Below are 26,091 nucleotides of genomic sequence, written 5' to 3' on the forward strand. Positions count from 1 at the left end.
ATTCTTGTGATAGTGATAGTGATAGTGATGATTAGTTACGATTCCTCGCTGAAGGACATTTCTTGTATATGTTTGAATTCGCCGTCACCAACTTTACGTACTTCAACGTTGTTTTCAAAATAATTTTGTTTCCAGTAATTCATTTCATAACTGGAAAATGGACCATTGATGATGTTGGCTTCATCATTTAACCATTTGAATTCCCATATTTTTTCACCGTAATCTTCATCGTCCTCTTTGAAAACTTCCTCGTTGGAAACTTGCTCGTGTTCAGGTTGATAAATTCCATTGCCACTTGAGATGTCATTGTCGTTTTCTCTCGATCGTTTCAACTTTGTATGCCTATACTCTTGTCCTGTTTTAGATTGGTATTTTCTCATAAATTCTTCTCTTGTCGTATCGTATACTTCCTCGTCATCCATCCCCTTTTCATTGATCAATATTGAACAAAAATTGGTAATTTGAGATATGCAGTCTTTGATAATTGATGAGTCTAGTTGGTTCTTGTTTAATTGTCTCCTGTTTTTTTTCTTTTTGGTTGGGTTCTTCTTTCTATGTTGAGCATTTAGTCGAGCCAACGCTTCCATTGGAGTTTCAACCGGTTCTAATAACTCAATCAAAGAAGCTAGAGTACTTTCAATTGGATCTATACTGACACTTGTGGTTGTCCTTTGTCGTTCACTGGCATCTTGTACTCGTTTAGCTTGAGCTAGTTTGGCTTTACGGATATCTGATTTGGTATAGTTCCTAGCCCACGAATCTTCATCTTGAAATTTATCCAGATCATCAGATACATCTCCTTCTGACTTATTAGCGATATAGTTTCCCACGTTATCGAAATGACCATCACGTTCTTCTTGATCCATATTGAATGCTTCGATCTTTGGTTGTTTCTTGTTCTTCAGGGTTCGTTGTTGTGATGAGGTGGTAAAATTTTCAGCATTGATGTAGTAGTCGTTGGTGGTTTCTTCGTTTTCGGAGTCCAGTTCGGTTGCGTTTGTGAAAGAGAGGTCACTGGTGGTGGGTTGTAGATATACAGTTTGGGTATCATTGGAAAATTTAACCTGTTTGGATCGCTTTGTGCCGTTGATGTGGTCGCTTCCATCGCTAGCAAACATGTCGTCATCATCACTATCATCAGGGACAGGTGCATGATGTGATTTGTCTTCGTCTTCACTGGCGAACATATCATCTTCACCTTCAAATACGTTGGAAGTATCTAACTTGTTTTCTTCGTCTGATGAAAGAACGGAACCTTCACTTGAAGAGTCGTAATCTCCATCTTCAACGTAAGCCCCATTTCCATTAAGACTGGTCACTTCATTTTCATGATCACCTATATCATGTCGTAGACTCATCTTGTACTTTGATGAAAAGTCAAAAAGATTGTAAATTTCCCGCGCATCGCAAAAAAGTTAACTTTGAAAATCTTTGAGACTCCCCCTACACATTCCCCAAATGGCAGATTCACCAAATGATATCGATATCGATATCGAGACTGATGAAATACTAAACTTGGAACAAGAACAATATCAAATAGGGTATCAAGAAGGAGTCGAACAATCTGCAAAAGAACAGTATCTCGAAGGTAAGCAATTTGGCTACCAAACAGGATTTCAAAGATTTTTAATAGTAGGGTATATCCGAGGACTTGTGGAAGATTGGGAGAGCCACATATCTGAATATGGTTCCATTGAATCCACATTAAGGAATCATTTAAAACAATTGAAAAATTGTCTCGATGGCCTACTGATGATAAATGATGAAGATTCAGTAGCACAATTCGAAATACAATTGAAAAAAGTCAGAAACAAACTAAGAGTCATTTGTCAATTGAATAAGGAGAGTTGGAAGATTAATGACCTTGATAAGTTGGTTGAACAAGTTGGTGGGTCAATGCAAGTCAGTGAAAATGTTGTTGAAATGTGGTGAATCCAAGTAGAGAAAGCACAAAATTGCGTTTCGTAGGTTTATTCTCTTTGTGCTAGTGGTTAGGGCAAGCCAACTTTTGGCTTTGAAGATGGAACGAATCAAGGTAATTTCACAACTGAGGAGGAATAAAGAGCATTCGTGTTGTCTCTTACTTTTTGTTGATCATTCATATTTTTTTTCCTATTCCGTCCGATTGGTACTTTATTCAAGGATTCGTGCCAGCATTAGGAGATAAGAAAAACAATAACAAGAGAGGGATAAGGTTTTTGAGCTTCTAATAATAGCTATTCAACCATATTTGTGAGCAAGTTCATCTGGAGTTTAACTTCCGGTAATGACTTTTAAATAGTCAAGTACTCAAAACGCAAATTAAAACGTAAAAAAGTGATGCATCTTGATTAATACGATGACGTATGTGTTTAAGCCCTATCTAGTTTAGTCTCTCTGTAAAGTTGTACTAAAAATAAACACCTTGTCTAATATTATATAGAAGCTGTCAAGTGATAAAAGTTAGGTAAACATAAATTGCTATATGCTACTTTGTTTAGCATATGAGCCAAAGTCGATGAAAATAGAGAGAAGAAAAATCTCGGGGGCCGGAATGATGATGGCTTTAGTTCCGTTCCGAATAAACTTTTTCCTAACACAATGCTCTTTGGTTTTTTATGTAAGAGCAGCTATTGGGACTTTTTGCTACATTGTTTTTCGCCGTTTACCAAAAGGGCATTCATCTCGGCAATTTGGAAGAGATATACACCGAGACTTGTAAATATGTAAGGGTCGGAATATGTCGGTGTACTTGAAATTTTAATTTGTTCTTTGTACTAACTTCCAATTAAGTTAAGAGATACGAGTCGGTAAACCAAAAAAATCCAGTTGCTTTTACTATTAATACTTGCGAGGCTTGGCTTCTTCCTATTGTTATTATGAGTTATTGTGTTCTTTTTTTTAATGCCGTTATTTTCTATTGTTGAACGTCGGATTAGGAAATAATAAACTCCGTACTTTTGAACATATGAACAACTATCGACTAAACACCGACTTCCCCTCATTCACAAATATTCTTTTGCTTTCCGCTTTATTCAATACAGTTATAATATGTATACTGATCATACCATTGGTGCACTACCTTTCATGTATTATCATACCGCCACCACTCTACAACTCTTTTTATACTACCATACACATATAGTATAATGTACGTGTATGCATGCACAAAAGATATTATTTTGGGTGGCAAAAATTCCGTTTCAGTCTTACAACCACAAACCACAAACTAGCAAATGAAACCGCATACATTACATATTACACTAAAGGAACAAGAAGAAGAAGAAGGAGAGGAAGAACAATACCAAAGAGCGATATGTACAATGTGTTAAAGCAATATTGATCCCGTGCTACACCGATTTTTTGAAGCCGTATGCCACAGGCATATACACACACACTAACAACTTTTTGACTCATTTGTTTATTCATAATAATAATAACGATAATCACACAACAACAATAACAACAACCATAGCCACACTAGATTAAAGCCCAATATATAAGGAGCGACAATCGATCTCGTTTAACTCATCCTTATCTACTAGCCTACCACTGCTATTGCTGCTATTACAACCACACTTACACAAATTGATTAATCAAAAATTCACTTTCCACCAATGGATGATTCAAGTTTGGAGATTGGTAACGACTTGTACAAGCCACAGAAGCGTATATTGACGTTTCTTTTTGGCAAAAAGTTTTATCCTATACCTAAAGATGACAGTGAACGCAAAGTTTATCCAGAACAATCGAGTAATATCTTGTACCGAGTGTTTTTTTGGTGGGTTTCACCATTGATGACAATTGGGTATACTAGAACATTACAGCCAAATGATTTATGGATCTTGACTGAAGATATGAAGGTGGAACATTTTTACAATTACTTTGTCACTTATTTACAACTTGAAACTGAACGTGCTCATCTTAACCATATTGCCAATAAATGCAAAGAACGTGATGAAACTCCTGAAACTACCACAGTAACACGCGAGGAGGATTTGCAAGATTTTGTTTTATCGCCAATGAATATTGCATCCATCTTGTTTCTCACATTCAAACGTCAAATTTTGATTAGTTTGATTCTTGCTATTTTTGCCTTGAGTGGAATTGCTTGCTCCCCATTATTGACTAAAGAGTTGATCAATTTTGTTGAAAGAAGAAGTTTGGGGTTGAATACAAACATTGGTCAGGGAATTGGTTACTCTCTTGGAGTTGTGTTTATGATGCTTTTCAGTAATTTAATGTTTAATCATTTCATGTATATCGGTCAACTGATGGGTGCACTAGTCAAAGCTTTATTAACAAAGGCGGTGTTGAACAAGGCTTTCAAATTCAATGCTGAATCGCGTCATAAGTTTCCTCAGAGTAAATTGACCAGTATTATCACTACTGACTTATCACGAGTGGAGATTGCTTGTATGTTTCAACCATTGTTGTTGTGTTTACCTGTCCCCATTGCTATTGCAATTGTCATATTAGTAGTCAACATTCGTGTTTCTGCTGTCATTGGTATTGTCATTTTCATCATCTTTTTGGGATGCATTTCATTTGGTGCCAAAAAACTTTTTGCTTACAGAGATGCTGTTAGCAAAATAACTGATAAACGTGTCAATTTCATGAAGGAGATTTTAAACAATTTGAAAATGATCAAGTTTTATCTGTGGGAACATCCATATCATGAAAATGTTCGCAAAATCCGTGGTGAAGAAGTTGATATGATTTTAAAGATTCAAACTTTGAGAAATGTCATTTTCTCATTGGCAATGACGTTGACTGGTATTTGTTCCATGATTGCATTTGTCATATTGTATGCCATTCAAGGATCAACTAGTTCTCCTGCAAAAATCTTTTCGTCTGTTTCAACGTTTGAGATTTTAGGTTTGATGGTGTTTTTTATACCACAAGCATTGGCTACTACTGCGGATATGATTAATGGGTTTAAACGGGTTGGGGCTATTTTATCTGCTGGTGAGGATAAGCCTTTTGAAGGGTATCATGTGTTTAATGATGAGATAGACAAAAAGGCCATTGCATTGAAGGACGCTAGCTTTAGCTGGGATGTATTTGAAGATGAAGAAGAGGAAGAAGAGGGAGAAGCAGAGAAGAAGAAGAAGGAGGAGAAGGGGGAGAAGGGGAAGAAAGGGAAGAGCATATTTAAGAAGTTCAAGAAAAAGGGAAAGAAGGACTCGAACATTGCAAGCTCCACTTCACTGAACGATATGGAATTAAGTATTTTGCAAAAACCCAACACAGATAAGCAAAAAAGAACCGATGTTGAAGAAGAGGGTACAAACTTTGTTGGTTTGAAAAACTTGAATCTCACTATCAATAAGGGAGAATTCATTGTCATAACCGGATTAGTTGGTTCCGGTAAATCATCATTACTTAGTGCCATTTCTGGATTCATGACATGTGATGCCGGTGAAGTTGATATTAATGGGGCTTTATTGCTTTGTGGTGCCCCCTGGATCCAAAACAACACAATAAGAGAAAACATTGTCTTTGGTAAACCGTTTGATCAGGAATTTTACGATAAAGTCATATACTCGTGCGCATTAAATATTGATTTAGATACATTGGAAGGTGGAGATCACACTGAGGTTGGAGAAAAGGGAATCACCCTATCAGGTGGTCAAAAAGCTAGAATCAATTTAGCACGTGCTGTCTATGCCAATAAGGAGATAATTCTAATGGATGATGTCTTGAGCGCTGTTGATGCCAGAGTTGGAAAACATATCCTCAATAATTGCTTTTTGGGTCTTTTGAGTAACAAGACTAGAGTGTTGGCAACACATCAATTGTCTTTGATTGGACAAGCTGATCGGATTGTATTCTTGAATGGGGACGGATCTATTGATGTGGGTAAAATGGATGAATTGGTCGAAAGAAATAGAGACTTTAATCAATTGATGAAATTTAGTAAACTTGAAGATATTGAAGAAGATTTAGAGCAAGAAGAAATCATCGAGGAGATTGACTTAGGAAACAAGGAAACAAAGACTGAATTGGTTCCAGCATTTCTGACTGGAGTTACTGACACATCTCAAGAATTGACAAGACGGAGAACAAACTATAAATTTGATAGCGACAACAGTGATGGTTATGATGATGACGAATACAAGGATTACAATCACAACAAGGATGCATCAAAGGGTAAAATCATTACTGAAGAAGAACGTGCTGTAAACAGTATCAAGTTTGAAGTTTACAACAAGTATTTGAAGTATGGTGCTGGAAAATTGACCCCTTGGGGATTCTTTGCCATATTTGCTGTTCTTCTAACGATTGCCACATTTTGTGATATCTTCACCAACACGTGGTTATCATTTTGGATTTCGCAAAAGTTTCCAGGTAAATCAAGTGGGTTTTACATTGGATTTTACGTCATGTTTAATATCTTGTGGGTTATTTTCTTAACATACACATTTGTGTTTTTCATTCATGGGACTACAGTGTCTTCAAAACACTTGAATTTGATGGCAATAAAAAGAATTCTTCATGCACCGATGTCATTTATGGACACCACACCAATGGGAAGAATATTGAATCGTTTCACCAAAGATACTGATGCGTTGGATAATGAAATTAGCGACAATTTGCGTCTTTTTTTTACAGCGATTGCCAAAATGATTGGTGTTTTCATTTTGATTATCATTTACTTACCATGGTTTGCTTGTGCTATACCTGGTATATTTATCATGTTTTTCTTGATTGCCAATTTTTATCAAGCATCAAATCGAGAAGTTAAACGATTGGAAGCTATTTTGAGATCGTTTGTGTACAACAATGTCAATGAAGTGTTGAGTGGAATGAATACAATTAAAGCCTATAAGGATGAACCAAGATTTACCGAGTTGGGAGACTTGTTACTAAACAAAGCAAATGAAGCTTCATTTGTGGTTAATGCTAATCAGAAGTGGTTGGGAATACAATTGGATATCCTTGCTGAGATTATTGTATTGATTGTGTCGTTGTTGTGTGTGAATCGGGTATTTTCAATCAATGCAGCAGCAGTTGGGTTATTGATGACTTATACATTGCAAGTTGCCAATGAATTGTTGAATTTAGTGAGAACATTTACCCTTGTTGAAAATGACATGAACTCAGCTGAAAGAATTATCCACTATGCATTGAAAGTTGATCAAGAAGCTCCTTATGTTATTGATTCCAATAAACCACCGGCTGATTGGCCACAGTATGGGGCTGTTGAGTTTTCCCATGTGAATATGAAGTATAGACCCGGATTACCCTTGGTTTTGAAAGATTTTTCACTAAATATTTCACCCATGGAGAAAATTGGCATCTGTGGTCGAACTGGAGCTGGTAAATCATCAATTATGACCGCATTGTATCGAATTTCCGAATTGGATAATGGGTCAATAATCATTGATAATATTGATATTTCCACCATCGGTTTGAAAGATTTACGATCACACTTATCAATTATCCCACAAGATCCCGTTTTGTTTAATGGGACTATTCGATCCAACTTGGATCCATTTGGCGAGCAAGAAGATGAAGTCTTGTGGGAGTCGCTTCGTCGATCAGGTGTTTTAACAGCAGAAGAAGTTGCCAAAGCCAAATCCATATCCAAGGACACCATCACCTCTGGGGACTGTGAAGTTGAATTACCCAAATTCCACTTGTACCAACCAGTTGAAGATGAAGGTGAAAACTTTTCACTTGGTGAACGACAATTGATTTCATTTGCACGAGCATTGGTTCGTAATGCCAAAATCATTATTCTTGATGAAGCTACTTCCTCAGTTGATTATGGAACTGATGACAAGATCCAAACTACCATTGCTGAAGAATTCAAACAATGCACTATTTTGTGTATTGCTCATCGTTTAAAAACAATAATCAATTATGACAAGATTTTGGTTATGGATAAAGGATCGGTGAGAGAGTTTGACACACCTTGGAATTTGTATAATTCAAATGGTAGTGTATTTAGAGAAATGTGTGAAAAGTCCAACATTGTTGCTGATGATTTCAAGAGGAGGTGATTGGGATAGGATTATGGTGGATTGTTTTTACACAAGGATTGACATGTACATATAGGTGTTTATCTACATGTATAAAATATAAAGTTATTAGAGTATGATATATATATATATCGTTTGTACATTTTGTGTGATGGTCAATGAAATAACCGCCAAACAGAAGAAAAAAAAAAAGGACTTTGTTGCTTATTTTCTTGTTGCAAAATGAAAAACAATTGAAATAAAATTGTTTTTAATATTCGAAAGCCAAGATACAACCAACTTGGAAAGCACAAAAAAGCTTAATTATTTTTTGATGAGAGTATATTTGATGTAACAATGTCAAGGAAACGGGGACCTGCGGCCGAAGAAAAGAAATTGGTTTCAACTTTAATTCAAAAATGTTCGTATATTCATTTGACAGGTTTTCCTTCTTCTGTTGACATGCATTTTGGTTTGCTAAGACGAATGAGTACTCTGTTTTGCATTGAGGCTCTTCAATGCTTTTGTATGAACTGTTGGAATGTTTGCTGGATAGATTGAGGCGCTCGATATATTGCTTTTGCGTTCGATTCGTTGATGTGTGTATTCATACACTGAGTAATCACTTCGAATTCCTTTCTAAGGCGGTTTTTCTTGCTTTGACAAAGGCAACTAGAAGCTCTTGTGAGGTAAGACCTTCTTTTTCTTTCATTGAAGACTTTTCACATTCACAAAGTTTATTGCTTCAGTTTTCATAAGTTTGGACTAAAATCACAAAACCAAACTTCAATTTTGGTAAAGACCATGGGCGGATTGACGGTTGAAGTGGGCAGCTCTTCAACTTTATTATAATTTGGTATTTTCACCTTCCTTGTGACACTTCCCCTATGAAAGCCAAGGTAATATTGAATTCCACCGTCCTTTATTATTATTGCTTGGTGGCAAAACAAAATAACTCGACAACAATAATCTTACCCTATATATGGCTCGAATTATCCCACTTTCATCTTTTCCTGATCTCTTGTTTTTGTTTCCTCTTTCTTTGATATTGCATTTCCTTGCATAAAATTATCCTAGATCTTATCCTAGATCTGACACGTTTAAAATATGGATGATCTCGACAAGGAAGATCGTGGCAACACTTCAACTGATCCAACTTCCAACTTTATAACCGATCAAGAATTGGAGAATGTGACACAGTCCAGCTCTTGTGTACAACCATGCAAGAAGCAAACTGAGACTACTTGTCCCCAACACCAAACAAATTTGGAAAGCCTTTCTTTGAATCAAGTATCAGCACCACTTATAGCAGTAACAACAGTAGCTGCAACAGCTGCAGCAGCAAAAACAACAACTGCAACTGCTGCAACTGCAACTGCAACAACTGCAACTGCAACAACTGCAACTGCAACAACTGCAACATCACTGGCCCAACCAGATGCTAAAACTAATCAATTGCTCCCTACCACATCATTCACATTCCGAAACCCCATCATCTCGGAAGCTGAACAGACTCTACTAAATAAATTTGAAACTGAAGTCATGACCAATAAAGACGTCCAAGCATCACTTGAAAAATTGAAAATTGAAACCAAGGATAAATACTTGTACCAAATTAGAAGATACATCAGATTCTGTGCCAATAAGGGACAAAGCAATTTTTACGTCACGACCCAACTAGCTCAAGAAATGATTGCAAATGAAGCTGTGAAAAAAAGGGGTGTTGTTGTTTCTCACAATTTGACTGAAAATACAATTCGTAGTATTCGATCACCATTGAATAAATTATACTTTATGAATAAAATTGTTTATGGTGATCAACAACAAAATGAACTATTAGGGGAACAATTTATACAGCACATGATTGGTTCAGTGACTCAAAAAGAGAAGCCTGGTAACGATGATGAGGATAAGGATCGTAGTGGGGTAGAGAACAAGGATGACAGACATAAAAAAGAGAAGAATCAAGTGGTTGAAGATGAGGCAGTGGATTGTGAATCCAATTTAAAGGCACAAATGGCTGACAAAGCAAATAGAGATTCTTCTTCAATTTCATCCATTGTGTTAACACTAAACACAGACTCAGTAACCAGTGCGAGCTCAAAATCTTTTGGTCTAAGTGGCAATTCCAAACATCGACTTTCAGAAAGTGAAGAATCACTTTTGCGCAAATTTGATCAAGAGATCCTCGCTAACCCAAAAACTCAAGAAATATTATCAAATCTCACTGGCAATACATTCAAATCGTATGCCACTGATATTAAGCGATTTATCAGGTATTGTGCACGAAAGGGTAAAAAGGATTTCTTGATTGATGATGACATACTAACGAGATTCTTGTCTTTTCAAACCAGCAAGGGTACTGCGAATAGCGGAAGCAGCAATCGAAGATACAGTTTGAGAAATACGAGAACAAGCTTACTCAAGTTGCACCAGTTAAATTGTTTGGCTTATGACTTGGAATTTTCTGAAGGGGATATTGTTCTTACACTAAACAAGTTTCTAGATGCCACAGACAACGCCACAGATACACTACAGCAGTTGCAGGTGAGTCAGCTGGAAGCCATACACGATTTGGGGTCTGAAGATGATCCATTACTTGTCAAACTACAACAATACTACAAATCCTCAACTGTCCTTGATGGTTTGTCTGATCAAAGTAGAAAACTCTATGCGAATGAATTTAACCGCTATGCGTTGTTCTGTTCACAAAGAGGTTTGCAACATTTTTATTTAACTGGAGACCTAATCAAGCAATACTTTGTTAAAGAAGTCATTGCTCATACACCGACAATATCAGCCAAAAAATTAAAAGAGATTTTAAGTCGATTAAACCGTTTGCATAATTTGAATATCGAAATCGATCCAGCAAACACTCCCAAACAAGTTGAAAATATTCAAGTGGTTAAAGACTTCTTGAATGATTATACTTCGAAGTCACATTCAGATTCATTAGCGCAGGGTAGTTCTAGCGGTGGTGGGAATAGTGGTAGAGGTGGTCCTCTAGGAACAAATACAAGTGCGATTGGAGGCGACGGAAACGGTGCCAGTAGCTCGAGCACTATTGGAAGTGGAAGTGGAAGTGGTAATGGTAATGGGGCTGACACTTTATCTGGTGCATCAACATCAGGGTTGTCCGTTAGTTCAGGTTTACCTCAATTGCATTTTACAAACAATCCAACTGCTGTACTCTCGGGTCTGCTGCTGCTGTTGTCATCAGAACAACCAAGTGGTGGAGAACTATCCAGTTTGTTGAAAAAACCATCCTCACTGCAAACCCCCAAATCAAGATTGAAATCTTCGTTTCAATCATATAGTTCAAGATCGGAAATCATCGATACCACGCGTGGTGGTGGAAACTCCAGTGGTGAAGTTGGGGGCGATGTAAAAGAAAACACTGGCAGTTACGGAATCGGAAGGGATCTAGTGGTTTCTTCTTCTCAGCAAATGTTGCAAATGGTTGATGAAAAATCACAAATCGACAACGTGTATGAATCTATTGCCAGTGAGGAGGATGACATCGACTATAGCGAGTCCGAACCTAAACCCATGACATCTATACTCAAAAGGGGTCTTAATCGAGACTCACAAGAACCTAAAGATACACATGATCTTCCTCGCTCTTCTCAAGTTTCTTCCTCCGCCTCAAAACGTCAAAAACTTGAAATCTTACCCGAGACCAATGACTCTGTCCCCAAATTCGTTATGAATCAAGGCATTGAATCAATAACTCAACTACTCGAAGAATGGACATTGATTATAAAACGTAATGGAAAGTACGGATTAGCTTGGATCAAAACTGCAAATGATTTGCAACTTTACAATAATCGTAAATTAATCATTTCTTTGATGGAGGAAGTTATACCAACAATGAATGAGAATCATAAGGGGAAAAAGCTAGAGGAGATTTATTTACTTGGTGGTGATGCTGGTGAACTGGATTTGTTTGAACTTGCATTGGTTTTCGATGAATACCTTCATCGCAAGAATTTGACTATTGATGATTTGATCAAAAAGATTGAAAATTATCCTAGTTATGTGAAGCGTGAGTTCTTGAGGATCTTGTCAAGGAGGAAGAGAACTGCTGCTTCCGCTGCAGCCGCTACTGGTGTTGGTGGTGTGACGTCATTTGGTACTTACTCGTCTTCATCCTCCCAGCCTAGTAGCAATATACCTCCACCTTGATTTGAGTGAAATAATTATCAACGGCCGATCCAATCAGATAATTCTCCGATACTCAAATGACGTAAAATTCTTTTAAAGTTGCGAGAATTTCGCGGTTTACAAAAATTTATGTTTATTTTGCGACATTGGCAAACGGAAATATTTTTAATTTTTTTTTTAATCCACAGTTTGTCTTTCTTACTAACATTAATAATCAGAGAACAATTGTCATAGACCAACATACTTATCTCATAGCAGGCAAATATATTCAACAGCTACGTTGTCCAATTCAATAATAAGCTAATATGTCACACAAGTATCATTTCGATGTCACCATGTCCTGTTCAGGATGTTCTGGAGCTATTGAACGAGTATTAAAGAAACAAGATGGAATTGCCAACTATCAAGTCTCCTTGGAGAACCAAACTGTTGATGTTGAAACCGATAAGGATTACGATACAATTTACAATGTAATTCAAAAAACTGGTAAAAAGATTAATGGTGGGAAAGTTGTGAGTTAGAGGAAATATACATTTTGTATAGAAATCTTGGGAAACATTTTTAGATTTTGTTTAATCTTTGGGAACGTATATTCAAGTTCAAAAAGGATTTGTCACTCTAATGTTAGCCTATGGTCTCTCAACTCATATTCCTAAATTCAATGATTTCGTTGATATAATTGTCCCTGATTTCGCTTTGAATGAAAATACTTCTGATCATATTAACCATTTCACCAGTGGCTAAATCAAATAATTCACCTTGATAAAAGCGATCAATTATATCTTTCAAATGGTTATTCAATAGAAACCTGACATTATTTGCTTTATTGAATGAGTCAATTGATGATTTGGATACTCCAATTTCACCCAAAATGGGAATAGTTATATTGTTTAAATTGTCAATTAGGAGACTGTACAATAAACATTGATTTTCACTAATGTCATCAATTGTAAATATCAATTGTATTAACCACATATTGGCAAAATCAACCAACTCTGTAATCAATTGCTGAAATTTACCAAAATTGGTTTGACGAAATTGTCTTGATTCAAAGAATGTTTGAAACCATTTGTAAATCAAACTCAATTGATTAAGATTGTAATCGTCCAAAATTTCATCTTCCATATCAACTTCTGACTCTAAATTTAAGGAAGAGATTAATGTCTTCAATTCTTGAATAAACTGCAAAGTCATTTGATTCCAATTGCTATCAATGAACGAAATTAGTGAGTTATCTCCAGTGATTTGAGCTAGCTTTATAAAATCATTATACATAACAAATGAAGATGCCAACGATGGATATTGAACTAGGGAAAGCGCTTTGATGGTAGATACCAAATAGCTTATATCTTTGGAGTATTTTGAGTATTGTTTGAATAAAAGCTCTAGCTGTTGTGGAATTTGTGATATTTTAACTTGACCGTGTTTTTGCAAATCTTCTCGCTGTTTCAACTGTGGTGAATCATTTGCTTGATTCTCTTCTTCTTCCTCATCCCATCCGTCGTCCCAGCTCTCGTTCCAATCAGTGTCATTATCATTCGTTATGGTATCCTCGCGTTTCTCCCTTACTTCTTCTTGAACTTCCTTCAACTCGGTGAAATGCGACGATGTATTCAAAACTGTTTTTATTTTTCCAACATAGTCATCAATGATCCAATCTATATGTAACTTGTTCAACCGTTCTTCCATTGTCCCACTTCCTTCAATCTTGTTTAGAAAATTCCAACCATTATCTTCACAAAGTATCATTAATGCATTCAATTGATTGATTTGCTCTTGATCACGAATGATCTTTTCAACATTTTGAAACAATTGACCAGCAACTAATTTGGATATTTTCGAATTCAAATAATTCTTAATTTGTGCATGATTGATCTTATTGATAAAAGTAACAAAGTTGATTAATGATGAAATAAAGTCCGTTCCTTCCACTTCCTTCATTTCCAATTGTTCATCATCTTCTTCATTATTACTACCACCACCATTATAGACTAACTTTATTTCGTGACTATGAAACATCCGATCGATTAGCTCATCCCATTTGGTTTTATATTCAGCATAAACACTCAAGTTGTATCCATTCTTTATAACGAATTGGTTGAAATCACCAATTACGGAACCATGAAGTATGGTAAATTCATCAGGAACAATCAAATTCAAGTAATTATTCAAAAGTTCAACAAATGTAATATGCAATGATGCAACTCTTCGGATCACTTGCTTGTAGATCATATAGTTCAATGATGGAATAGCCTGAATTTGTTTAAATAAATGACTTAGATGTTGTAAATCAAGCAATGAATTTATAGACAAATTTAAATTGGATAGCAATTTTTCAATCTCGTCCATATTGGTCTTGATATTGTTTAATTTCTCCAATTCTTGAATCTGTCGATTGATAGTCTCTGATTTGGAATTCAATTGTGTGATAGACAAGTTTTGTAAGTCTTTTGAAGCATCATTATCGTTGTTGATGTTGTGTATGTGGATTAACTGAAACTGTTCTTGTTTCGCTAGTATTGGCAGAAGATACGAACTAGTCACTTGCACTTTTAATTGTCCTATCTCCTCATTAATCTTCTTGAGTTTCCCTTGTTCATCTTGTAGTTTTGACTCAGTAGATATCATTACCTAAGAAGCAGTCTGTTTGTTTTCAAGTTTGGTTATAAAAAATTGACAACCAAGAAATCATCATTCTTAATTTTTGTTACGAAGAAAACAGAAAGTGAGAGATCTCAAGCGTTGCTACCATTTTCAGTGTTTCAAAACCATGCAAATATCTCCATCCCATCTCTACCATAGTGTGTATAATCACATATTAGGCAAATGCTAGTATTAATTGCTCAAGTTGTCTCTACATACTCGCTCTCTTTCCCTATTCATATCAAATCCTCTGTGATATCATCATCAATGTACTCATCATCCTTATTCATTCTATAGATGGTCATTCCCATACTAGCCACATTTAATGTACTCATTACCCAATTGGGTACACTTATTTCACTCAATTCAATGAGATTGAAAACCAAATCAAGAAAATTTCCCACTAATTCAAATATGAGCATCATCTTGTCAAATTTCAAATCCTTCAAAATCTTGTTGTATTTACGATTAATATCTTCATTGACCGGTTTGGAAAGTTCACTTTTCTGGGAATTGTTGACAATGTTCAACTCAGTGTGCACTTTTCTAATCTTGCGTATAACATTTAACAATTGGGATATGGTTTTCCTTATTAAAAACACGAGAATCAATACCCATAGTTTATTCGTTTGTTTCAACAACCTGGTAAGAGCTTGGGGAAACATTGGTAAGTTTGAAAGTAAATGCAAGTTATCTAAAAGGTTGGCTATAGTTTCAAGGAAATTTATAAACATAAACTCCAATTGTTTGAATGAAAACTTCTTTGCTTTGAAAAATTTGCTACCTCTTTGCCTCTTCTTGATGGATGTGGTAGTTGACTTTTTCTCCAAGACTTGTGATGATGATGTTGTTGAAGACTCCTTCTTTTCCACGGATTTGTCAATATCAAATTTGTCAAAAAAAGGGGGATACTTTGGTTTAGCTCTAGGTTTGGCTTTATCAGTAGGAATTTGTTTAAACAGTTGAAACTTGTCAAAATTATATGAGCTCTTATTTGAAAGTGATTGAGATTTGTTGTTGTTGCTGCTGCTGCTCTCTAAGATACCTTGAAGCTTATCTAACTTATCTGAAGTAATAGATGTATTACCTTTAGCTTGCTCTTGTCTGGCTAGGTCAATCAAATTATTAATGATCTCTTGTTTTGAAAGTTGATGGTGTTGATTAGCGAGTGATGAAGTACTTGGAAAAAAGGCCTTATATTCAGTAGATGGAGGTGGTAGTGGTTGATTGACAAAAGCGTTGTTGTTATTGCTGGTGGTGGTATCACTTGTAATAGTGGATGTGGCTGTTGTTGTAGCGACCATTTGGGATAAACAAGAATCTTTTGGTCAAAATGAATACAAAAGTGGAGAACACAATCTTTCGATGGCTTTGACAATTGTGTGAGACCTACAATTAATTTTTTCTCTGTTTCTACTCCACTGCTACCACCTCGGCTATTTACCTTTCTTTCACGTGCAGTCAGTCCTTTTCTCTATAGTGACTCTACAAACTGATATATGTACAGCAAGGGTTCAGTATGGGCTAGAATGGCATCCATTACACGCGATAGACCTATATTCATACAGCTTGTAGTGCTACTCTTTCAAAATTTCCAATAATTCATTCAACTTCATTAAAAAGTAATAAAAATTTCTAACAGGGTCATTTGCATTGTCGTCTGTAGGCAACTTAGCCAAATGCCGTTTCTTACTTTGCAATAGTTGTTGAATTGTTGTAATGTTATTTTTTTCGTTTTCAATTTCACTTCCCTTTTGATCTATTTCATCTGTCACACGCTTCAAATCTTCATCCACGTCTTGTTTAACTTGACTATTGATCTGTGATGGGTCTAAATCAATTGAATCCGCCTGTACTGCCAATTCAAATAGCTCTCTATCTTCATTATCTTCATTAATCAATTGCTCAAACTCACGTTCGAGTTGTTCTCCTTCTTCTATTAGTTTATCAACCTCGGCTTTTCTCCTATCACAACTTCTATACCTTTCACTCACATCATCAGCAAGCAATTTCAATTCTTCTTGTTTGATACTCTTCAAATTGTCCAATTCTTTCCAATTTGATTTCAACTCATCAATCTCCTTAGTTAGCAATTCAGAAGGACCATCATAAAAAGTTAGCAAATCTTTCTTGTTCTCCATTTCTGATATTTTCTGTAGAAGTTTCTCCTCTGTTTGTTGGTCGATATATGCAAGGGACATGGCTTTGAGCACTTGTCTTTGCACTTGTTTTGTATTTCGAAGTTTTCTCAAATCATTGGTTGTTTCACGAGCTAGTTGCTCCAAAGTAGTAATAGATGTAAGTTTGTGACTTGTAAGAGCGTCAAACTCATCTCTAGGGGTGGTACGTGTATGTGTTATTGACATCTTTTCTTATGGCTTCTTAGAGTATGATGTTTGGGGCATTTGTTCTTGATTTTGATCGCGTCTTCAAAATTCAAAACAAACAAAACTTGCATCGAAGAGAGAATCAATGGGTAAGCCAAACCCTCTCAATCTCAACTCATGCCCGTGAGTCCACGAGTAAAAAAAAAAAAGGGAAGCATTGAGCAAGCTGTTTGGAGATAAGAAGCCCTTTATGTTATTAAGATAAATTAACAAAAAGAATCAAAAAAAATTGGGGCGAACTGGGAATCGAACCCAGGGCCTCTTCGAAATTTATTGCTCAGGCTTGAGAATACCCAAACGAAGAATCATACCACTAGACCATTCGCCCAATTTTTTGTCAAAAAATTTTGACAGTCTTTTATATTACACAACATTACGGAAAATTTTGAGGTAAAACCCTGTTGTTTTGACATTACCAAAATCTTCAGAGCAACTGGAACTGCTTGAGCTTACTTCTAATACTAATATTGGATTTGTTTGGCGGCCAATGTGCAGCTTTATTAGCACAAAAACGGAGTTAATCATTTTTTTTGCATAATTTTATCACAAAATTATCTCCGCAAGATTGTTTGCTATCTATTTTGAAGCCAGAAATGGAGGGACGAGCATAAAGGACCTAGGACCATCTCCTCACTAATCAAAAAGAAACTTGGGAGCTGTGGAGAGCAGTCTCTTGGTATTATTCCGAAGGTGAAGCAATCGTTACATAACCCTTCTTAGCATTTTAGTTGTATGCATATCCGTGTATAAACAAAATCCCCTCTCTCTGATCTCAAACACTTTTCCCCTTTTTTATGAAAGTTCGGACTTACTACTTTCAGATAATTAGTTGGTCATTTTCAATTCCGATTTCAATCTCAACCGAAGTTTTGAAAGCTGAAATTTTTCCATCTGGGTTCTTGAGAAATCCGTTCCCTTTACAATTTACAGTCCCTCGGTTAATCGAGGGGAAAAGAAGTGCGCATGCGAAAAAAAAAAAAATAGATTTGACTTGTGCGCTAATAAAATGTGGAGTAAAAACACATTACTGTATAGAGGTGGGGAGAATATTTGAGCCAGTGGAAAAAAAAAATGTCATAAATGCTTGTTATATATCAAGATAAAGAACAATTCTTCTTCTTCTATTTCGTATTACATATCTCTTTCTAGATCTATATTCAATTCCCTATTCACAATGCAAGAAGAACACAACATCACTTACGAAGTTAAAGGTAAATGCGCCATCATAACTTTCAACATTCCTTCCAAGTTGAATGCTTTGGGTGCTGCTCAGTACTTGCAATTAGGTAAATTTGTCGAGGAAGCTGATAAAGAAGAAGGCACAGTGGCCACTATTATACAATCCACTGGAAAATTTTTTAGTGCCGGTGCCGATTTTGCTGACAAACAGACTTTGAGCAAAAACGCTGCTGTATATTTCAGTCACGAGCATTGGTTAGCTAATTTTGTTGCTAGAAACACCTGGTTGACTAATGTTTTCAATGACCATTCAAAGATTTTGGTTGCTGCTGCTAATGGTCCAGTTATTGGATTATCAGCCGCTTTACTTTTGTTGTGTGATTTGATCTATGTCAATGATTTGAAGAAATTCTACATTTTGACTCCATTTGCCAACTTGGGTTTAGTCACTGAAGGTGCTACTTCAATTACTTTGGCTAGAAGATTGGGTTGGTCAAAAGCCTCAGAGGCATTGTTGTTAGCCAAGAGAATTCCGGGTGATGATTGTGAACAAAATGGATTGATCAACAAACATTTTACTGGCGAATCAAAGAGCACAGAAGATTTCAACAAGGCAGTGTATGAGTTGATTCAAGATTCAGTCGATTCTTTACATGAAGACTCGATCTTCGGAATCAAAAAGTTGATGAAAATTGGAAGAGACCCAGTCGTTAATCAAGTCAACTCACAAGAAGTTGTCAAGGGTTTCAACAAATGGATTGAAGGTGTTCCACAAAGAAGATTTGCTGAATTGGCCAGTAAGGAGAGAAAACACAAGATGTAAAGCCAAAGAGGCGTAACTAGATTTATGGTAACTTGTAAAGTTTGTATTTAAATACGAATGAGATTTGAAGTACTTTTGCTTCTTGATTTACACCAGTCCGTGATTGGCAATGACCTAAGATTACTCTTGTAGTGACGAGTTTAGTCAACTCTAATGAGTATGTATCTGCCCGACCCGGAAGGGTGAGAATCAACATGAGCTCCCACTCACACTCCTCTGAACCGTCTGCCGTGGGCTTATATATCTACTCTGCTGACCCGGAGCATCAATGATCAAGGAATCTGCTCATTCAATCGAGTTTGATTACGCTACCAAGCCATTTCTAAAAGCCAAAAGTTAACCTCTCAGCTATTAACCGCCATATGAGCCTTAACCTCCCTAACCCTAGCTTACTAGGAATTCTCCTTGTGATATCAACACATAGTGGTCCTCAATTAGCATACAAGTTTCCAACAGATTTGAGATTAAACCATGGAGAGAAACACGATGGTATTCATCAGGGGAAGGAGCATTCAATTGGTAATACGAAAAGTACCGACAATATAGACGATCAAGATGTCGGGGAGTATTACGATGAAGATGATGAATTATATGAGTATAGAGATGACGAAGATGACGTGGATGATGAAAATATAAGCCACTTGGCTGGCGAGAACGGCGATGATGATAGGGAACTATATGGAATTGATGCCAAAGTTTGGGATGTTGATGATTTGAAGTACTATATGGGCACGAAATTAGACCTCAAAAGGTTCTTGGACCAGCAGGATGATAGAAGAAAACAGCGACTTGAATCTGGGACTATTGAGATAGGACAAGACAAAACTAAACCGTGGACACTGGATTTCACCAATTCAAAACAAACAAGTTCAAAGGTAAGTGTTGCTTGTAGTCAACACAGTTTAAGCTCAAATAGTCCAAACAAACTTGATAATGTCAACGATGATATAATGGGGATGGACCCCTCTTACCTATGTGAAATGTTGGCTCCACCCGCAGCAATGTGCAATGCAAGGTTTGAAATGATGATAGAAGGGAAAACTTTTCTAGGGTTGCCTATACACAAGAGCATTGATGGTGGCTGGAAAACAAGAGCAATTTCCAATAGCAAACATGCCACCCAAGGTGGTACCAGATCGAGGTCAAATAGTAAACCACTTGATCCGAAAACGAAACCATCACATAATGTTCCAGATGGCAAAATCGAAATTGAGGACAGCAAAAGCAATTTGAATATGTTTCACTTGGTGTTTGTAATGAACCCACCAACGATGGAAAACAATTATCGAATTGATGAAATGTTTCACCATGTAATATCAAAGTTATCATTGATTCTTCGACGTGCACAGTTGAAACATGATTACATTGGACTGGAAGTGAAACGAATTATATCACTTCGGGAAGAGCTTCATGACGAGAACAAGTTAGCGGAAAACTCTTCATTATGTAAATTGATTCGCGACTGTTTCATTGGTATAGGTTCATCAAAGGTTGCCAATTTGATGATTAATGGGAAATTAAAGTCCTTTCAAATACCTTTAAAAACTGAATTCCATTCGCTCCCGGATGCAACGGTGCCATACATTCCTGGATCATATCTTTCATCAACTGTCAACACTGTAAACAATTTTGGATTAATAAATGTTGGCGAATCATCCCGATATGGACAAAAGGATGAAACTTTGAGATACCCACAAGAAGACGATGATTCCGATGAAGTGGTGATCTACTATGCACTACTATTGCTTGACGAACCAGAGAATATCATCAAAGATTTAAAAATCTCCAATGAATCCATTCTCGCCAACTTTATTAGTTCAATTGAACCTACTGAATCACTACTCAAATTATCAGCGCAGTATCCTCAATTAGACATTCGTCAAATTAAATCGTTTGCGTTCCATTTGATCTATTGGCGAAAAGCCAGAATCATTCAACCGTTATCAAGTCGATCAGTATACATCATATCCCCCATGGCTCCATTGACAGTTAGACTCTATGAAGATATATCAGAATTCAACAAGAAATTCCCCACATTACCATCATTACCACATTTTTTGAAGTTGTTGTCTCCCAAATCTAGAAAACCACAACAATTTGCCGCATCAATCCCATCTAGAGATCATCGCGATAGTTATATGCGTGCATTAGCGTGGTTGAACCGATTTGGCTACGCCACTCAACAATTGACATTTATTTGGCTCAAAATTGCTCGTAAGATCAAGATCAAAGTTGAGGAAGATATTGAGAATGAAAACTTGACAAAGCGTAAATCCAGCAAGTTTGTGGCTGATAACAAGACTACAAAAGCAACCGATAACTCATCAAAGCAGGTTGCCACTACCGATAATACTAACCTGGCCACTAACAGTACCAAAACAGTATCGAAAACAGTCGTTGATTCCCTGAGTGCGCCAAAATCAAACAAAACCAATTTGGACTCATTGAAGTATCATTTGAACAAGTCTTCGTCATCAGTTACTTTACTAGAGGACGATGACACGATTATTTTGGACCCTGGAAGAGCATCAACTTTGGAAAGACGGTGGATCAATGAAATCATATTCGAGGAATGTAAATTGACGTCTGAATTGACTACCTTGTTTTATAAATTGTTGAAATACATGAATGGTGAAAGTCCGTTGGAATTGTTGTTGTTGAAGGAAAATATATCACGACTGGAATTGAAAAAGCTTTTGTTAGCTATTGAGCCTCATATAATATCAGTAAAACATTGGTAATACATAGATCTAGTAATTTTTACACTTTGTGAACTGATGATAAAACTTGGATGTATTAATCAACTACATTATTATCAATTTATAGTGCGTTGTATATTGAAAAAGGCTAAAGAATTCCCGAAATAAAACTAATGATATCAGCTAAGGAGCAAACACCAAGTGAAACCGAAAAAGATAAACAAATATAACTCCCTCCACTACTGATTTTCAAAAACACCAACCATTTTCCAGAACCAGGCATTGAATTAGCCACACTGCTCGTATGTAAAAAGAAAAAGGCAAACAACAGCTGAAATAAATCAATAAAGAACAAAGCACGCACTAAAATTCTTTAACCTAATGGAAACCCGCCCTAGTCAGGTTAAACAAGAACAATAACCACTAGTTCAATCTTTTTAGATTTTGGATTGATTGGTGCATCGTAAATTTTGTAAATTCCATTATCATTAACTGGAGAATCCCAAAATGTAGTCTTGCCATTCAAAGCTAACAACCAGTAACCATCATCATGAACAATGGAAAATCCCGAGGAAAACAATGCATCTGGTTGAACTGGTAGGTCAAATTGTAATTGATGATTAGCAGCAATTTCTCCAATTCTGTATTTAGAATCTCTCAAGACAGAATTTTTCAAGGTGTACCAATCGTATCCATATGAAGAGTCAAAAGTCAACCATGAATCATCATTATCAAAATCAAATCCATCACGTTTCCATGGCTTGTGAGGGTGAGGGTGGTGGGGGTAGGTAATTGGTTCTGGAGTTGGTTCTTCACATGGCTCATCTGGAGTTGGAGTTGGAGTAGGAGTATCACAAGGCTCAACAATTGGGGTTGGAGTAACACATGGAACAGTATACTTTTTTGGTCCATATTCAAGTTGACCATCATCCAATTCAAAAGCAACGTAGATGTCATCACCAATCTTGGCACCCAATGCAAATTTATTGGGGAATGAAGTAACTCCTGGTTGGTAAGGTGGATGGTAGGTTGGTGTTGGCTGATCGTCGTGATCGTAACCACGTTGGATCAAGTTGGAATTAGCAACGGCGGTAAAACCAAAAGCAGCGATTAATGTAGAAGTAAACTTCATTGCAAATTGTAGTTGATTGAGTGGATGATGATGATGAAAAGAGAAGAATGGAAATATATTGGCTAAGGGGGAAAATTGATGGAATATTTATATCATTTAACAAGAACACAGGAGTTCAGCCACGGAGGAGATACAGTAGCATATATGGTACAACTCAACTGTGGATCTACCACCATTGCTGAAGATGTATGCATTTCTTTTGGTTACTTAAAGACTGTGGTGAAACCCTGGTTGTATAGTTGGTTGCAAAATCTGGTGTACAATCTTCATCATATGTGTTCAAAACCACGCCATAACTTCAGCTTCGAATATTGAGACCGTGGTGTAGAAAGCCACAACTGTGTACATAGTCCTCCTTTTGTTAAGAGAAGCAAACAAAGCACATAATACCACATTACACCACCATCAACGTACTTTGAACACACAATTTCCATTTTCATCAATCAGAACTGTGGATGCATTTCGAAGTGTAATTGACAATTGAATGACCGCTGTCACCGGGTGCAAACGGCCATATTTTTGTGTCGGCGTATTGAAAAATGTCCGTGTGTTAACTTTTCACAACCCGCCTTTGGATGGTGCTGGCACTACCCCACTAACAACAACACACACACGGATAGCCGATTGAGCCCCGTGAAAGGCCATTGTGAATTCAGTATAGTGGGCTTTGGCAACGAGACATTCACGTCATGCATTTGTTGCCTGAGACCAAATCCCACACCCACACAAGAAACACCACTTCATTTCTCAACTCCTGAAACTTTTCCTGTGTCTGGAAACCACAGGTAGTCCCTTCACGAAGAGCCACACCATTTCCAAGTGGTAATGATAGATGATGAATCATTTGGGAGGTTTAACGTCATGTGTAGTGTATATTGACTACCATGTGGTTGATTTCACGCAATTAATCGACCAAATTTGTCTGTGTTTTGTAAAACTATGGATTCCAACTAATACAGTTACGTTGTTTAGCATCTTCTTCAACTGCGGTGTGTAGACGCCGCCACTCATTCATATTCTTTCGCCTCTTTTACAGACTTACAACAGACCAGTTCTAAAATTATGCGTTGTATTATTATTAATGAAATTTTTATTTATCTATGTTTTATTGTATAAACTAATCACCTTTTGATCTCAGTGGTTAGTGTCCACATTATAAATAATAATCAATAGTTGATGAGTTCGTTGGTTAACTCAAAAAGTTCGTCTTCATTGGTAACAGTGGAGACAACTTCATCAATGGCTGTCGGTAATACTTCTGCCAATCTCTGCAACTCCTCCTCTGATACACCAGCATTAATATTGACAAGTAATTGAGGTGGCAATACTGGTAAATCCTCGTGCTCCAAGATAAGCTTACTTCTTGTCAATAAAATCTTGCCGTGCTTCAATACATAGTCAATAATCTTTTGCAACATGAAACTTTCAAGGTTTAAATATTCATCAAATGGATTTAAAAATTTGGCCGGTTTCCCCTTGGTTACAAAAATTGAATTTCCATACAACAACGGCAAGTTCAATTGTGATCTGTACAATTCAGTGAATGCCAAGTGGATCATGGGGGATTGTGGCACAGAAGTAATGGTCATGGGGACATCCTTTAAACTCGATAGAAGTGCATCATGGGCAAAAATTGTTCTTTGGTGAAGTTGCGTCATAAGTTTAGACTTGCCAGTCTTTGGTTCAACAATGTTGATTTCTTTAATTGCTTGCGACGTGACTTTGGCCGAATATGGAGGCAATGAAGCACTGAAAACGTATGCGTTTGATGATATTCTTTGATGATGAATCATTGGTTCAACACCAACACAGAATCCACCAGATGATGCAAATGAATTGGCCATTGATCCAATGGTGATGGCAATTTCATCTCTAGAAATTCCATAATGCTCGGTCAAACCCTTACCAGTATTTCCTAAAACTCCAATAGACAAGGATTCATCTAAAAATAATCTATATTTAAACTTGTTTTTCAACTCAACAATGGTGGGCAAATTAGCGAGGTCTCCGGTATTGGCAAAAAGCCCCTCAGTGATGATAAATCTTCTTCTAAGTGGTTTTTGCTTATCTAATATAGGCTTCAATTGAGTCAAAATTTGTTCCAAATGCTCCATATCATTGTGGTCATACCATTCAAGATCAACACGACTCACAATCAACGCTTTTTGAATTGCAAGGTTGACGTTTCTATCAACAACACATAAATCACCTCTTTTCAAATATGCAGGGAGAACAGAACTAGCAGTGACAAAATCTTGACCATAAATGATAGCTTGATCAGTTCCCAAATATCTAGCCAAGTCTTCTTCCAATCTAACGTGTACATCTTGAGTACCATAAAAATTTGGTGGTCCACAAGCACCAACACCAGCAAATTGAATTTCTGTCTTGGCAACTTGTTTGATATTTGCATTACTATTCAAATCAAGGAAATCTTGCTTTACAAGGTTAACAATCAGGGAATCATGACAAATCTCTTTGAACGAAGGGTTGATAAGTTCAATGTGCGATCCATTGAAACCTTTCACCTCAGGAATTGCCTTGATCTTCCAAGCTTCCAAGTCAGTGACGGGCTCAACTAAAGTTTCCGGTACCCATTCATCGCAAAGCTCGTCAATCTCCCGTGGGGTGAATTTAACAAACTCGGACTTATTCTCCTTCTTTTTGGAAGTAAAGAAATAAGTCAATGCAAAAATGAACAAACAGTATTCAAAAAGCGACCTCACTGGATCATTTTGATATGATGACTTAATGTACCGGACTATAATTTGGCCACCTGGTAAGACCTCCAACAAGTTTAACAAATACAATACATTTTGGGCTATCGTGTTTTGTATGATTTCCCAAGATTGAGAACTTGCTCCAGATGGTGAAGACGAGAGAATGCTCGAGATTATGGTGGTAGTAGTCGTGGTCGTGGTGGTCGTTGTTGTGGTGGCGTAAACGGGTGAAGTCATAATGAATGAAGAAAACTAATGTTGTAGTAAGCTTCTCAAGCTATTGATACATGAAAATAAACGCTGCACCGAGGATATTCTTTGAATGAGTTTGTATACCTATCTCTCTCTCTTTCTCTCTTTCTTCTCTTGACGAACAGTTCTTTCAACGAGTGTATGAC

General features: G+C 36.7%; 12 protein-coding genes across 12 annotated transcripts, besides 1 other annotated feature; 6 read left to right on the plus strand and 6 right to left on the minus strand. All coding sequences in view use genetic code 12, as the record gives it.

Moving 5' to 3' along the window:
- Nucleotides 1–35: 35 nt before the first annotated feature.
- On the minus strand, nucleotides 36–1,358 carry CPAR2_205420 (U5 snRNP complex subunit; the record flags this gene model as incomplete). Its single annotated transcript, XM_036809431.1, has 1 exon — nucleotides 36–1,358. One exon carries the CDS (start codon nucleotides 1,356–1,358, stop codon nucleotides 36–38), a length of 1,323 nt encoding a protein of 440 aa, XP_036666069.1.
- A 100-nt stretch (nucleotides 1,359–1,458) lies between these two features.
- On the plus strand, nucleotides 1,459–1,932 carry CPAR2_205430 (ribosome biosynthesis protein; the record flags this gene model as incomplete). Its single annotated transcript, XM_036809432.1, has 1 exon — nucleotides 1,459–1,932. The coding sequence occupies one exon, from the start codon at nucleotides 1,459–1,461 to the stop codon at nucleotides 1,930–1,932; it is 474 nt and encodes a 157-aa protein (XP_036666070.1).
- Nucleotides 1,933–3,596: 1,664 nt separating this feature from the next.
- On the plus strand, nucleotides 3,597–7,988 carry CPAR2_205440 (uncharacterized protein; the record flags this gene model as incomplete). Its single annotated transcript, XM_036809433.1, has 1 exon — nucleotides 3,597–7,988. The coding sequence occupies one exon, from the start codon at nucleotides 3,597–3,599 to the stop codon at nucleotides 7,986–7,988; it is 4,392 nt and encodes a 1,463-aa protein (XP_036666071.1).
- A 1,065-nt stretch (nucleotides 7,989–9,053) lies between these two features.
- Nucleotides 9,054–12,131, plus strand: CPAR2_205450 (uncharacterized protein; the record flags this gene model as incomplete). The annotated part of the gene is made up of 1 exon (XM_036809436.1): nucleotides 9,054–12,131. One exon carries the CDS (start codon nucleotides 9,054–9,056, stop codon nucleotides 12,129–12,131), a length of 3,078 nt encoding a protein of 1,025 aa, XP_036666072.1.
- Nucleotides 12,132–12,415: 284 nt separating this feature from the next.
- On the plus strand, nucleotides 12,416–12,631 carry ATX1 (copper metallochaperone; the record flags this gene model as incomplete). The annotated part of the gene is made up of 1 exon (XM_036809437.1): nucleotides 12,416–12,631. The coding sequence occupies one exon, from the start codon at nucleotides 12,416–12,418 to the stop codon at nucleotides 12,629–12,631; it is 216 nt and encodes a 71-aa protein (XP_036666073.1).
- A 118-nt stretch (nucleotides 12,632–12,749) lies between these two features.
- DSL1 (Dsl1p) lies at nucleotides 12,750–14,738 on the minus strand (the record flags this gene model as incomplete). The annotated part of the gene is made up of 1 exon (XM_036809438.1): nucleotides 12,750–14,738. One exon carries the CDS (start codon nucleotides 14,736–14,738, stop codon nucleotides 12,750–12,752), a length of 1,989 nt encoding a protein of 662 aa, XP_036666074.1.
- Nucleotides 14,739–14,989: 251 nt separating this feature from the next.
- On the minus strand, nucleotides 14,990–16,057 carry CPAR2_205480 (uncharacterized protein; the record flags this gene model as incomplete). The annotated part of the gene is made up of 1 exon (XM_036809439.1): nucleotides 14,990–16,057. One exon carries the CDS (start codon nucleotides 16,055–16,057, stop codon nucleotides 14,990–14,992), a length of 1,068 nt encoding a protein of 355 aa, XP_036666075.1.
- A 273-nt stretch (nucleotides 16,058–16,330) lies between these two features.
- Nucleotides 16,331–17,119, minus strand: CPAR2_205490 (uncharacterized protein; the record flags this gene model as incomplete). Its single annotated transcript, XM_036809440.1, has 1 exon — nucleotides 16,331–17,119. One exon carries the CDS (start codon nucleotides 17,117–17,119, stop codon nucleotides 16,331–16,333), a length of 789 nt encoding a protein of 262 aa, XP_036666076.1.
- A 252-nt stretch (nucleotides 17,120–17,371) lies between these two features.
- Nucleotides 17,372–17,468, minus strand: a tRNA (tRNA-Pro).
- An 846-nt stretch (nucleotides 17,469–18,314) lies between these two features.
- ECI1 (dodecenoyl-CoA isomerase) lies at nucleotides 18,315–19,142 on the plus strand (the record flags this gene model as incomplete). Its single annotated transcript, XM_036809441.1, has 1 exon — nucleotides 18,315–19,142. One exon carries the CDS (start codon nucleotides 18,315–18,317, stop codon nucleotides 19,140–19,142), a length of 828 nt encoding a protein of 275 aa, XP_036666077.1.
- A 362-nt stretch (nucleotides 19,143–19,504) lies between these two features.
- CPAR2_205510 (uncharacterized protein) lies at nucleotides 19,505–21,883 on the plus strand (the record flags this gene model as incomplete). Its single annotated transcript, XM_036809442.1, has 1 exon — nucleotides 19,505–21,883. The coding sequence occupies one exon, from the start codon at nucleotides 19,505–19,507 to the stop codon at nucleotides 21,881–21,883; it is 2,379 nt and encodes a 792-aa protein (XP_036666078.1).
- Nucleotides 21,884–22,244: 361 nt separating this feature from the next.
- CPAR2_205520 (uncharacterized protein) lies at nucleotides 22,245–22,973 on the minus strand (the record flags this gene model as incomplete). The annotated part of the gene is made up of 1 exon (XM_036809443.1): nucleotides 22,245–22,973. The coding sequence occupies one exon, from the start codon at nucleotides 22,971–22,973 to the stop codon at nucleotides 22,245–22,247; it is 729 nt and encodes a 242-aa protein (XP_036666079.1).
- Nucleotides 22,974–24,139: 1,166 nt separating this feature from the next.
- CPAR2_205530 (serine C-palmitoyltransferase) lies at nucleotides 24,140–25,930 on the minus strand (the record flags this gene model as incomplete). Its single annotated transcript, XM_036809444.1, has 1 exon — nucleotides 24,140–25,930. One exon carries the CDS (start codon nucleotides 25,928–25,930, stop codon nucleotides 24,140–24,142), a length of 1,791 nt encoding a protein of 596 aa, XP_036666080.1.
- Nucleotides 25,931–26,091: the final 161 nt, after the last annotated feature.

Source organism: Candida parapsilosis, contig 005809 (assembly GCF_000182765.1).
Source record: "Candida parapsilosis strain CDC317 annotated contig 005809".
Taxonomy (NCBI): domain Eukaryota; kingdom Fungi; phylum Ascomycota; class Pichiomycetes; order Serinales; family Debaryomycetaceae; genus Lodderomyces; species Lodderomyces parapsilosis.